The sequence below is a fragment of the Hyla sarda genome, chromosome 4 (assembly GCF_029499605.1).
Source record: "Hyla sarda isolate aHylSar1 chromosome 4, aHylSar1.hap1, whole genome shotgun sequence".
Taxonomy (NCBI): Eukaryota; Metazoa; Chordata; class Amphibia; order Anura; family Hylidae; genus Hyla; species Hyla sarda.
The window spans coordinates 196,408,551-196,423,568 of NC_079192.1; the positions used below are offsets into that span (position 1 = coordinate 196,408,551).

Below are 15,018 nucleotides of genomic sequence, written 5' to 3' on the forward strand. Positions count from 1 at the left end.
AACATAACTGTTAATAAGTTTTAGTAAATACATTAATTAATTGACTTATAAAATGGACGTCAGCAGTTCAGATGATCTTGTAACATTTTTTAGTACCTGTGTTTTCTAATGAGGTATTTACAGTGTCTCAACAAGTACTCTTTGGAAGGCCGACATAACTTCAAAGACCAGAAATCATCTAATCTCATTTTGGGAGAGCAGGATTTTCCTGGATTTCCTCCAAAAAGATAATGAACCTACAATAGATTAAAAACAGAAAAAAACCTATTAACAATACATCTGTTGCTCAGATCATTCAATCTTCACATACTATTATTCGGGAAGTGCTAAAATAGCTATAATTTTAATGTTTTTGTAAACACTCATTGTTTTATAAGTAAAAGAATGGGGGGGGGGGGAAATAAAATTACTTTATCAAGAAACAATTTAATAAGGAGATTTGTACCTTATGCAACTCATCATAAACCAACTGATGTGCAAATCTTGGGCAAGGTTCCTCCTCTTGAAGACTTTTGTTTGGATTTTCTTTTGATGCTTGATCATTTTTATACACACAGGACCTAATAAGAATAATAACTATGATAATAATTCATAATGATTACTTAAAAAAAAAAAAAAAAAAATCGAAGTATGGTTGCAACAATTTAATGTTTTTGTTTTTTTTAAGACCCAGTTTAAAAAAAAAAACTTTTCTACTAAATTTTATTCAACTATACCGGATATATGGTTATATGAATTTATAATAGCAATATTATACAATAAACTGGCTACTTTATGCCTTAGGGTTTAGTGATATTTTGAGAACAAGCAGATATGGAAAGGACTTAAAACATCTGAGTTAGTTGTTTGTTGGGTGGCGGCATTCTGTGACCGACAAGACCTCAAGCACTTTATCAATAATACGTTAGCAGCTAAGCTGTGTTTGTGTAGCATAGTACTTGTTTATGTGGCCATTGCACTTAGCACTTTAGTGTCCCTATTGGTCACGCCTTGTGGCTGCTCACTATTTTATGATCCTTTATAGTGTCTCAACTATCTGCCATACTTGCTTTTTTGTTATATGCAGTTTGTGGTTGTAACATACATCTGCATGTGTGAATGGGTCCTAGTATTGCTGCTTTTTGTGCCCACTTTTTACATTTTTTCTCATCATGTTTAGTTGATTTTCACATAAAGTTTGTTATATTTTTGTGAATAATTTCCGTAATCGCTCCATTCTTCTGTGTTTTATATGCTTATAGAAGTCTATATTTAAGCTACAACTACATGTGGATAGTTACTTAACCTCAGAAGGTCGTTTCTTTGTCCCATGGTTAAGTACATATTTGGTTTTGATAATACAGTAGATTCTGCTGGCCACAGTATTTTAGCGCAATAAAACAAAAAGCTAACAAAAACAACCTTTGTAAGTGAATATCTAACAGATCTAAGGAGCAGGATGTGTCACCTACCAGCTATTTCTTACTATATCATAAATCCAGAAGGAATTTCTGACATTCTCTTCACGCTTTTCTTTATCTTTACTTAGTCCTGACAAAACATGGATTTCATTTAACTCTGGGTCTATGGTAGCTCTTTGAGTGAAGCCCGTCATTGGCACTGTAAAGGTAGAACAATAAATCATGTATTTAAAGTAAATCTTTTATGGAAAAGGGGTACTTGATGCTCACTGGTGAGCTCAGTTGCATGGAAACAAAGGCTGGGATCACAGAGGATTTGAGTCATTTTTTTCAGTATTTGCTTCATCCTGGAGTGGCTCCAAAATACACCGTCAGTTCAACTCCTAGTTTTGGCTTAAAATATGGACCAAAACACTATGTGAACAAAGCAATATTTTAAGGCAATACTCAAAAAAAAAAAAAAAGTATGTAAATTTACATCCCAAGATAGAAAAAAAACTCTCTTATACTAGCCAAAAGGAAAAGTCACCTACCAGTAGACAGCTGTTTTAGGTCAATGTTAATATGGAGACTAACTTTTCAAGCAATGCTGTGGTTAAAGGGGTACTCCGGTGAAAACTTTTTTTTATTTTAAATCAACTGGTGGCAGAAAGTTAAAACATATTTGTAAATTACTTCTATTAAAAAAATCTTAATCCTTCCTGTACTTATTAGCTGCTGAATTCTACAGAGGAAATTCTTTTCTTTTTGGAATGCTCTCTGATGACATCACGAGCACAGTTCTCTCTGCTGACGTTATTATAATAATGCTTTATTTATTGTTGTCCTTAGTGGGATTTGAACCAAAGTCCCCAGCACTGCAAGGCAGCAGTGCTAACCACTGAGCCACCATGCTGCCCTTAGCATACATCTGATATGCATCTATATATGGTTGCTAAAATGGACAGAGATGTCAGCAGAGAGCACTGTGCTCGTGATGTCATCAGTGTTCCAAAAAGAAAGGAATTTCCTCTGTAGCATTCAGCAGCTAATAAGTACTGGAAGGATTAAGATTTTTTAATAGAAGTAATTTACAAATATGTTTAACTTTCTGCCACCAGTTGATTTAAAGGGGTATTCCAGGCCAAAACTTATTTTTTATATATCAACTGGCTCCGGAAAGAAACAGATTTGTAAATTACTTCTATTAAAAAAATCTTAATGCTTCCAATAGTTATTAGCTTCTGAAGTTGAGTTGCTGTTTTCTGTCTAACTGCTCTCTGATGACTCAAGTCCCGGGAGCTGTGCAGTTCCTATGGGGATATTTTCCCATCATGCACAGCTCCCGGGACGTGACATCATCATTTAGCAGTTAGACAGAAATCTTCAGAAGCTAATAACTATTGGAAGGATTAAGGTTTTTTTTTTATAAAAGTAATTTACAAATCTGTTTCTTTCCGGAGCCAGTTGATATATAAAAAAAAAAAAGTTTTTGCCTGGAATACCCCTTTAAAAGAAAAAAGGTTTTCACCGGAGTACCCCTTTAAGGGGTATTCCAGAAGCATATTAAGTGTGGCACTAAATTCAATCCTGCACTGGTCCCTGCTGACATGTTGAGCAGTCATTTTGTGCAGGAATGTTATCACTGGACAAAGCACCCCTACTTCATTAAAAGAAATTGGGGCAGATTTATCAAAACCTGTGTAGAGGAATAGTTGACCAGTTGCCCATAGCAACCAATCAGCTCGCTTCTTTCAGTTTTGAAAAGGCCTCTAAGAAATGAAAGAAGCAATCTGACTGGTTGTTATGGGCAACTGATCAATTTTTCTTTTGCACAGGTTTTGATAAATCTCCCCCATTATGTATGCTCAGAATACCTCTGTCAATTCACTGCCTTTAGATTAAGTGTAGTAGCTTACCTGTGACCGCCTAACTAGAAGCTGGCTGACTAGTCTAAAGGCCCATGGTGCCCATATGTCCCAGGATTGGTTTGACTGATATGAACCAGTTTTCTACCTTCTGAAGGAGAGCAAAGTTGCATACTTTTTCCCCATTGAGCACTGTAAAACACTGGAATAGAGAGGAGCGAACTTACAGTAAATTTGATTCGTCACAAACTTCTCGGCTCGGCAGTTGATTACTTATCCTGCATAAATTAGTTCAGCTTTCAGGTGCTCCGGTGGGCTGGAAAAGGTGGATACAGTCCTAGGAAAGAGTCTCCAGCCCACCGGAGCACCTTAAAGCTGAACTCATTTATGCAGGATAAGTCCAACTGCTGAGCTGAGAAGTTCGTGACTAATCGAATTTACTGTAAGTTCGCTCATCTCTACACTGGAAACCATTGCCTACCAATTATAAACTCTTCCTTTTCAAGGGAAAGTCTGGTCCAGCGAGTATACATTTCATTTCTTCTGAAGGACTCTGATCTGATCCTATACATCTGATCTGACATCAGGCATTGAGAAATGCTGCCCCCTAGATTGGACATCTGGGGAACTGTCCAGCACCTAGCAAAAGTTGTGCATAACACTAAGAGTTGTAACAGATGCAACAGGATCTGTCGTGTCTCAACAGTCTCTTAATGCTTGATGTCAGGGTACATTATGGGCTAAATGACTTCAAACAGAAACCATGATAAAACAATATAGCATCTTAGGAAAATAGAAGATGCATATATCATTTGATTCAAATTTCACAGTTGTAAATTTGTTAAATAAGCTTAATTTAAATTAGGGTAAAAGGTGGTCCTATCAAACACCACTTGTAGGCACAAGGACATGCTCTAAATAGCGATAGAATTTACTTCTAGGAAAGCTAACAGGCTTAAAAGCAGATCAACAAGAAATCACAACGTTTCTGCATAAAACTTGAGAGCATGGGAGACCAGGTGACAAACTACATACCAGTTTGGGAACTATTTTCTTTAGCTACATTAGGGAACCTAACAGAATACTGGTGACCGTTTATTCTTCTTTTGAACTGCAGATGGCGATAAATACTTGCTGACAACACAGCGCCTCGTGGGAATGCATTAAGCATGACAACATACCTTACATTGTTTTGGTCAACAGTGAATTCACTTACCCATACCAGAATCTTTCTTCGTGCCATCTGATATAATTTCCACATGGTCACTGTCTACATCGTAGCTAAAGAAGTCATTCAAATAAGTCTTTGATCTTTGCCCACCAAACACATATAAGCAGCGGTTTTTCTACAAAATAATAAAAGATAAGGATACTGTAGCAGTAAAAAGTTATTCAAAATCATTTACTATTCAGAATATGAAAGGAGTCAGGAGCCCATTTTAATTCTACCCTTTCAATTCTCATTGTTAAAGTCAGTAATTCTACTCTAGCAGTGCATATATGTGCAAGTATGCCAACTACCCAAATCAAAAAACACAGAAAAAAAATAAACTTACAGAGTGGAAAAGCATGCAGTGCCCTATCCGGGACTGTATATCTTCAGGTCCAGCATTGCAAGAGTCTTCTCGCAGAAGTTTCCATGTTTGAGTATGACAGTCAAAAGCAAAAAGTCCACTAAACTGGGGTTCACTGGCCCGGCTGTCATCCACATTACCATTACAGGTAAGTATACGTCCTCCGAAAGTGTAGATCATGTGCTTTTCTGAATCCATGCACATCTACAGATAGAAGAATCATTTATTACAGCTATTGAGAAGAACACATTCTTTAGGTAGATTTAATATGTCACTTAAATTTACACACTATGTACCTGGTGATCGAATACCAGCTTTGGCCCACCATCAGCAGCAGTATCCTCACTTAGTAAAGACCAGGTGTTGGTGTCAATGTCGTATCTATAAAAGTCACTTTTCAAAGACTTGCTGTTTCGCACAGATGAGTCCAGATATCTGCCTAAAGTATAGATTTGCCTCCGATGAGTGTCAATGCACATCTTGTGACAAGATCTGGCACTTGGACCATTCTAAAGGGTCAAAATCACAAAAAGTCATGTTTAGACACCATTCCCATTTTTGTTTCTGAATATTGGCCTGCCAAACTGATGGACTTCTGTATATTTATTAACCACTGTATATAAGATTGTGAACAGGCTAAACAGAGAAACAGCATATACTGCAATGAATTGTCAGTGTCAACAAATCAAGAATAGACAATGATTGCTACTTATTTAAAAACATTTAGTGAAAGTTCAAGGGGGTGCTTGAGGATTCCACCAATAAGGCTACATTCACATCTAAAAATGGTCTTACAGTTGTGGTATAGAAGCGGAAAGATATCCCAAAGAGTACAGTTTCCGGACTTCTTGATTTGCATAGACCAAATGTATTCTGGGGGTCGGGAGGATTTATCAAGGGCCAAGGGCTGCATCTGGTGCGGGGAACCAAAAAGTCAATTTTTTTCCACTCTGCGCTCACTATGTGGACAAAAAGGGTCATGGCTTAGCACATAGGAAGCATGTCCTCCACATGCACCAAATTTATTAAAATTTAGTGCTGCAAACAGGCATAAAATGTTAAAATATACACCAACACTGGCAGCCTCAGATGCGCTGGATTTAGTTAGTGGTGTCCACATCTCAATATTCCAGTGCAATATACCTAGGTGATATTTCACATAAGAGCGGCATGTGACTACGTTCCGGCACATAAGCTTTAAAGGATAGAGGATAAGATGTCTGATCGCGGGGGTCCCGCCAATGGGGACCCCCGCAATCTAGCATGCAGCACCTGCCTGTGGGAGCTGCATGCAGTGCTGCAGCCTCCGATTCTGCGAGGTCACGACTACAGGGCCGGAGTATCATGACGTTACGATGTTAAGTCATGCCCCGCCCCCAGAATGCAAGTCTATGGAAGGGGGTGTGACAGCAGACAAGTTCCCAGACAACCCTTTTTAAAAAAAACATGCAGAATTAGTCCAGAACATCGTGGCTACTGGCAAACACATTTCATGGCAAATGTAAGTATTGGAAAAGTTTTCAAAGCTATTTTTCACAATATCAATGCATGTTAATTTGATATGCTGTAACTTCTTATTAGGGTGTCTTAGCCATTGGAACCCCCACATATGCTGACAATGGAGCTGACCAGTTCACCTGTTATAGGCATGTAGTTGGCTCTGCATGTATTGTTACTTTTCATAAGTCTATAGTTTGTATTTTCACTGTTTATAGAACCTAAAAAACTGCCACTTGCCTCTTTCTCTGTGTCTCTGGATATACAAATCCATTGATTTTCTCTCACACTGTACGCCCAGAAGTCTGCTAGATCCTGTGTGCCATCCCAGCCTCCGAATAAGTATACTGTCTCTACCCAATGAGAAACAAAAATTGTTTAAAATACATTAGCCAAATGCTAAAGAAAAGGAATAGAAGAAAACAGCATAATTGCATTAGCCAACACAAATGTTATCGTTTTACTTCATTTCAACATTAATTTAACACATGAATAATTTGTTAGGTTCTGTTCACAGAATATTTGTTTTTAAGACTAGATGAAAATACGAGAATCTGTCTGTAAATTATAAAAAATGTGTATATAAATAACATTTTCAATGTAATCCTTTAAACATGTAGAATAACAGTTTCCTGTGCCTCTTTAGTTCTTAGTAGACCTTCCCCCTTTTGTACAATTGAAGACAAACAACTTAAGGGTAGGGTCACAATGGGCAGATACGCAGCGTATTTGACGCCGTGAGAAATCTGACTAGCAGCGGGAAATAAACTGTGTATGCACTAGGTGCAGAAATAGGGCTTTCCCTGCTACAGCCCTGTGTCTGCAATAATGTACGGAGGCCTGCCGTGTGGCCGGCCTCCATACTTTATAAGGCTCCCGAACCTTATTACAGACACAGGGCTAGAGCATTACACAGCGTATTTTCCGCTGCTTGGCAGATTTCTCGCGGCATCAAATGCGCTGGGTATCTGCCCAGTGTGACCCTACCCTATGAAGGGGTATTCCTGATTCATTTGAAGTTGTATTTAAAAGGGGTACTCTGGTGAACTTTAAAAAATAAAATAAAAAAAATTTAAATCAACTGGTGCCAAAAAGTTATACAGATTTGTAAAGGACTCCTATTTAAAAATCCTAAACCTTGCAGTACTAATCAGCTGTTCTATGCTCCACAGGACGTTCTTTTCTTTTTAAATGTATTTTCTGTCTGACCACAGTGCTCTCTGCTGCCATCTAAGTCTGTCTCAGGAACTGTCCAAAGCAGGAGTTCCTGAGACAGAGGTGTCAGCAGAGAACACTGGTCAGACAGAAAAGAAATTCTAAAAAGCAAAGAACTTCCTCTGTAGTATACAGCAGCTGATAAGTACTGGAAGGATTAAACATTTTAAATAGAAGTAATTTACAAATCTGTTCAATGTTCTGGCACCAGAAAAAAAATAATGATAATAGTTTTTTACTGGAGTACCCCTTTAATCTCTACCTGACACTAATTTGTTGCACTCAGGCCATTTTCACACACAGCTTTAGGTTATTTTCTGATATAAAGACTGATTTTAAAAGGCAATCAGCTGGAAAAAGGAATGATTTGTTTTTGCATAAAAATTGCCCTATAAAGGAAAAAGAAAAAAAAAGAAAAAAAAAAGAAAGCCTAAAAAATACTGGGTAAAAAAAATAAAATAAAAAATAAATAAATTAATAATATATTTTATATATATATTTATATATATATATATATATATATATATATATATATATATATATATATATATATATATATATATATATATAGCAACATTTTAGCAAATATGTTGCAATAAATTACATGCCAGTTGATAACAGCTGATATTTTATATCATGCGTGCACTATGGACAATTTTCCATTGACTACAATGGAACACTGTTACAATGAAGTTGGATGATTTTAAACTACTGTTTTATGGGGCAACTGTTATGGAAATAAAAAAGGCAAAAATACTTTGTAAACGAAACTAACCAAGAGAATCTTTTTATTACAATATAGTTAATTTTCTACCACAACATTTGAAGGGAAACCATAATTTTAGAAACCTGCTAAATTTCATGCAATATAAAAGGAATCTTTAGGTAATAGAGCTAAACAGGCAGGGTGTTTACTTTTAGGGTATGTTCACATGTTCATATTCTGCCCAATTCAATGGGATTCTGCTCTACTTCTGTTTACACAGTAGAATTTCCATGACAGATGTTTCTGCCACGGAAAGCCCGATCCTATGGTCCCCACAAAGAATAGAAATAGAATTTTGAGGAATTCGATCTGCGGAGCGTCTAGACAAGTTTACAGTGTAAACATGGCCTTACTGTCACAAGGAGATAGTAGATAGGCAGCTGCTAAATTGTGGAAGCATTTCTCTCTAGAACATAAAGGATCAGACAGGTTTATATTCAACATTAGAGATGAGCTAAATAAATTTGATGTGGCCGATTCGCCACATTTTCGGAAATAATTTGGTTCGGTCCAAATTTATTTGCGGCGAATCACTATTAACCCCTTAACAAAGCAGGACGTAAATTTACATCCTTGTGAGGTGGTACTTAACGCACCAGGACATACATTTACGACCTAAACATGATCGCGAGCATCGGAGCTATGCCCAGATCATGCACGGCAGGTCCCGGCTGCTGATAGCAGCCAGGGACTCAGCGGTAATTGCCAACATCCGCGATCATACGGATGTCCGCCATTAACCCCCCAGATGCCGTGATCAATACAGATCACGGCATCTGCAGCATTGCGGTCACTAAAATGGATGATCGGATTGCTCACGATCCAGAACGGCAGATGGAGGTCCCTTCACCTGCCTCCACTGCCTTCCACGGGTCTTCTGCTCTGGTCTTTGATTGAGCAGAGGATTGCCGGTAACACTGATCGGTGCTATGCCCTATGCATAGCACTGAACAGTATTAGCAATCGAATAATTGCTATAAATAGTCCCCTATGGGTCCCCTAAATATGGCATCAATAAAAAGTACAGATCACGGCGCAAAAAATGAGCCATCATACCGCAGCTTATACAGAAAAATGAAAAAGTTCTAAGTCTTCAAAATAGGGGGATTGTAAACATACTAAGTTGGTTGAAAATTTTTTTTTTTTTTTTTTTTTTTTTTTTAAGTGCAACAGTAATAGAAATGTAATCATGGGTATCATTTTAATCGTATTGACCCAAAGAATAAAGAAAACACGTCATTTTTACCATAAATTGTACGGCGTGAAAACGAAACCTTCCAAAATTTGCAAAATTGCGGTTTTCTTTTTAATTTCCCCACACAGTATTTCTTTTGGTTGCGCCATACATTTTATGGTAAAGTGAGTGATGGCATCACAACAGACAACTGGTTGCGCAAAAAACAAGCCCTCATACTAGTCTGTGGATGAAAATATAAATGAGTTATGATTTTTTGCAGGTGAGGTGCAAAAAACTAAAATGTAAAAATAAAAATTGTCTGGGTCCTTAAAGCCCAAATGGGCCGAGTCCTTAAGGGGTTAAAAACTGCTATTTCTGGCCTACAGAGAGCCTATGCCGTAACACGCATAGGGAGTGTGCTGTGCTAGTGAAATAATACTGTTATTCAGTATGACATGCAGATTAGAGGCGACGCTATTCGAATCACTGTCACAGAGCGGCACAATGACAGAGCCTGAAGGTGGCATCAGTATGATGAGACCATATAGGGGCTGAATGACCCAGCCTGGAGATGGCAACAGCCTTACGAGACCATAGGGCCTCACAATTAACCCCTTAACGACGCAGGACGTATATTTACGTCCTGCGCCGGCTCCCGAGATATGATGCGGGATCGCGTCGTGATCCCGCATCATATCGCGTCGGTCCTGGCACTCATCAACGGCCGGGACCCGCGGCTAATACCACACATCGCCGATTGCGGCGATGTGCGGTATTAACTCTTTAGAAGTGGCGGTCAAAGCTGACGGTCGCTTCTAAAGGGAAAGTGACCCGGCTGCTCAGTCGGGATGTTCGGGACCGCCGCGGTGAAATCGCGGCGTCTCGAACAGCTGACAGGACACCGGGAGGGCCCCTACCTGCCTCCTCGGTGTCCGATCGGCGAATGACTGCTCCGTGCCTGAGATCCAGGCAGGAGCAGTCAAGTGCCGATAACACTGATCACAGGCGTGTTAATACACGCCTGTGATCTGTGTAAAAGATCAGTGTGTGCAGTGTTATAGGTCCCTATGGGACCTATAACACTGCAAAAAAAATGTTAAAAAAATTGTTAATAAAGGTCATTTAACCCCTTCCCTAAAAAAAGTTTGAATCACCTCCCTTTTCCCATAAAAAAAATAAAACAGTGTAAAAAAAATAAACATATGTGGTATTGCCGCGTGCGTAAATGTTCGAACTATAAAAATATATCATTAATTAAACCGCATGGTCAATGGCGTACGCGCAAAAAAATTCCAAAGTCCAAAAAAGCGTATTTTGGTCACTTTTTATACCATTAAAAAAAAAATGAATAAAAAGTGATCAAAAAGTCCGATCAAAACAAAAATCATTGCGATCAAAACTTCAGATCACGGCGCAAAAAATGAGTACTCATACTGCCCTGTATGTGGAAAAATAAAAAAGTTATAGGGGGTCAGAAGATGACATTTTTAAACGTATACATTTTCCTGCATGTAGTTATGATTTTTTCCATAAGTGCGACAAAATCAAACCTATATAAGTAGGGCATCATTTTAACCGTATGGACCTACAGAATAATGACAAGGTGTAATTTTTACCGAAATATGCACTGCGTAGAAACGGAAGCCCCCAAAAGTTACAAAATGGCGTTTTTTCTTCAATTTTGTCGCACAATGATTTTTTTTTCCATTTCCCCATGCATTTTTGGGTAAAATGACTGTCACTGCAAAGTAGAATTGGTGACGCAAAAAATAAGCCATAATATGGATTTTTAGGTGGAAAATTGAAAGGGTTATGATTTTTAAAAGGTAAGGAGGAAAAAACGAAAGTGCAAAAACGGAAAAACCCCGAGTCCTTAAGGGGTTAAAAAGTTTAAAGATATTTTTTTAACAATTAAATTAAAGATAGCAAATAGATGAACCTTAAAGAGTACCTGTCATCATCTAAACTTTCCCTGATCCCCCTTCCTATCTGTCCCCTTCTCTAACTATGCCTATCCCTGTGTTTATTGAGGTTTAAAACGCTGTGGAAATACCTTTTTTTATCCCTCTTCATTAGCTCACGAACACTGACTTTCTGAGGGGTGGAAGGAGGCGGGTCCCAGCAGGCATGATGTCACATGAAGCCTGGCTGGGATTCTGCTTTTGCCAGTCTTCCTGTATGCTGCTCTCCCTCTGCAGCAGTGTTTCCCAACCAGGGCACCTCCAGCTGTTGCAAAACTACAACTCCCAGCATGCCCAGACAGCCAACAGCTGTCCAGACATGCTGGGAGTTGTAGTTTTGCAACAGCTGGAGGCACCCAGGTTGGGAAACACTGCTCTGCAGTGTGCATACAGACTAAGTACAGGGTTGGGACAGCAGCCTGTCTCTCTCCTGTGTCTCTCTGCACTAAAAAGTCAATGCTGAGAACCAGGGGCAGTGGGAGCAATTATAGAGGCAGTGATTAAGATGAATGTCAGGGGGGGGGCACCGAGCAGGGAGTGCAGTGAGATGATACAATGTATAAGATAACGTGTGGTGAGGGGCAGGGGGGAGGGGGAGGTGACTGGCTGTTATATGAGAGGCATGTGCAGGCTTGTAGCTCACAGGCTGGGAGAGAGTCCTGAGCTGAGAGCGCTGAACTTCCGGTGGAAGCACCAGAGCCCTTTCAGCATTAGTCCTAAAAGCTGTACACTTACTATGAAAAGCATAGGATGCTGCTTGCAGACCAGGCATAGAAGAGTGACCCCTAGTGGCCAAAAGTATAAAATGAAAAAACTGGTATAAATATTAATATTTTTTAATGAAGATATATTACAATATCTCTTCATTAATGATTATGAACATCATATTAAAAGTTTTTGTTGATGACAGGTGCTCTTTAAAAGCTTTATTTAATGTGCCAGCAGCATAAGGAGACCACATGGAGGCACAGTGACACAGCCTGTAGGTGGCATCAGCATGAGGAGAACATATGGTGGCAGAATGAGACAGCCTGGAGCTGGCATCAGCATGAGGAAAACATATGGTGGTAGAATGAGACAGCCTGGAGCTGGCATCAGCATGAGGAGACCACCACGTAGATGTACTTACATGGTATGCACTTATGAGGAGAGTACAATACACTCCACTATGCTTAAAACAACAGCAGCAGGTGTGTACTTTTGGCTGGCCTTTCACAGTAACTAGGCCTGTAAGACTTTAAACAGGAACAAAATCGTGCACCACCTATGTACGCACAGGTTACACTTAATAGAGGACAATACGCTCCGCTACACAACCTGTATTAGGCACTAATAGGTGATTATGGATTTTACTGCTCTGCTCAACCTAACTGGCTGGCTACTATTAGCTTTTCACACCAGTGCTGCAGCACACAGTCTCTGTGTAGTACACCCAAGATTGCACTCTCAATCTCTTTCCCTTCCCTATCAGTGATCCTAGGCTGGATTTGGGCTTGAGGTGAATCGCTGCTGTAAAAATGCTTTTCTGTGCAACACACCGCGCTCTATCCCTCTCTCTCAGCAATACAATGCTAAAGTGACTGGCCGCAAGCTGGCTGCCGATTATATAGGGCTGTGACATCACAGGGGTGGCAGGCTGCTGATAGGCTGCATGTGATTCAGGGTCATCCCTGCTTGCCGCCTTCCCAGAGTTCCTTGCCCCAATTCCTGACATGTGGTACTGCCATCTTAAGATGCCCTGGAGCCTGGAGAGCACTAAATGGAGTCTAATGAAGTGATTTGTGCGATCGAATCGCGGAGATATTCGGATTCATGGCAAAGCGGATTTTTCCTGAAATTCATAAATTCGGATTCATCATATACGATTCGCTCATCCCTATTCAACATGTTTGATCGTTTGCTCCCCTAAGTTGTTAACCAACAAGCAGTCTTTCAGATTTACTTCTGTTTTTGCCAAGACAGAAATGTCATGTAATTTGCAAAGGCTACAGCCCTATCAGGATCCACTTGTAGATGGGTAGCAGCCAAAACAATGAACTAGTGGGAAGAAAGGAATTCAAAGCCCTCCAGTAAAAGACTGGGCCTAGGTGACAGTGTAGCAGAGAAATGTGCACAATGATGCAGTCCTAACATTCTATTTATATAGCTTGTTGGGGCTTACTGCGTGTGATATTGTTCATGATGACCGCCATCCAAGTGTATTGAGAAGTATTTAAGCCATCTAATGAAGCCTCAAACACTGAAATGGCAGGTGAACGAACTTTATGAGTGAAAGTCAGTGCATGATCGAGTAAACAAATTGTGACAGAATGGGAGAGAAGGGATCTGCACTTACATGGTTATTCAGGCTCAATAACTAATTATGCATTCTGATTGCCTCAACTCTAGCCTTTTTCTTCACAGTAAGAAGGCCCCATTGTGTACATCGTTCTCACAGCTCAAACCCTCTGACCATCACAACAGCTTCATTCAAATGAGGGAAATCTGGAACAGAAAGCGCTTCCGATGGGCTGGCAGCCAAAATACCAGCAGAAGTTATGCCAAGGGTTTTGATAGATCACAATTCTACAATAGAAGAATGGGCACAAATGCCATTTTTTCCAGAAAGTAAGTTAAAGGGGATAAGGTGTGATCCATTTCATATAGAGAGGTATATTTTGCAACTGGAAATTATTAGTCACCACTGGCAAAGATATGGCCGAAACAACAAATACAGGGTGGTTCTAAAACGATGGTACAAAAGTAAAGTCTTGTAGTTAAACTAACGTCAGTGGTAAATGGTCAGTGATGAAAATCATAGTAACCAATCACAGCAAAGCTTACATTTTCAAGAGCCAGATTTGAAGTGTTCTTACATAGTGTGACATAGGATGGTGACATTAAAGCACGAAAAGTCTTTTGTGTGCTGGAATGTGCAAGAATGTGGTCTGCTGTGATAATACAGCAAAACTTTCAGAATTAAAATTTGGTGAGTGTGTTCCGCAATAAAACTGCATTTTATGTTTGTTAAAACCATTCGGAACTACTGGGTTATGTCCAGGCCACGCAAAGACTTTGGAAAAGGCTATGTACAAGCATAGTTCTAGAAAGTCTGCCAGGCTGACTAGTATAGAACTAGAGGTGCTACAATCCACAGTATGGCGTATCTTATGAGAAAGTCTGTTGTAAGCCATACAGATTACGTCTTCAGGAGAAAAGAAAAACGCTGTGGGGGACATTTATCAAAGTCAGTGTAGGTGCACTGATTTAATACACAGGTTTCGATGGTATGGCTGGAGTGTACATGCACCACATTTATTAAATGGAAGGTAATAAACATGGTGCTAGCATTTCCCCCATTGCAACTTTTAAAAAAATGCTGTCTACGGACAGTTTTGTAAGCCAGGTCTAGGCTGGTGTATGTTTGTAGTGTAACTGAGGGCATTGTGACAAATCTGATACTTTTTGTTTAGAAAAGTCGCACTTCATAAATCCGCTACCATTGCAAAGTGAAAAAGCTAAAGTGTATACCAAAGTCATTTTAAACAATATCAGGAGCACAAAAGTCACACATATTTTGCACAACAGATTTTCTGCGACTT

At 39.4% G+C, this 15,018-nt stretch overlaps 1 protein-coding gene across 1 annotated transcript in view; it reads right to left on the minus strand.

Moving 5' to 3' along the window:
* MKLN1 (muskelin 1) overlaps window positions 1-15,018 on the minus strand; it is a 53,891-nt gene that overhangs the window by 9,983 nt on the left and 28,890 nt on the right. Inside the window, exons 9-15 of the mRNA XM_056573193.1 lie at window positions 6,559-6,671; window positions 5,118-5,330; window positions 4,804-5,025; window positions 4,464-4,593; window positions 1,452-1,599; window positions 446-560; window positions 97-236 (exon numbers count right to left, since the gene is read on the minus strand). Of these exons, the coding sequence (XP_056429168.1) occupies window positions 97-236; window positions 446-560; window positions 1,452-1,599; window positions 4,464-4,593; window positions 4,804-5,025; window positions 5,118-5,330; window positions 6,559-6,671 (1,081 nt within the window). The remainder of the gene's footprint in view (window positions 1-96; window positions 237-445; window positions 561-1,451; window positions 1,600-4,463; window positions 4,594-4,803; window positions 5,026-5,117; window positions 5,331-6,558; window positions 6,672-15,018) is intronic.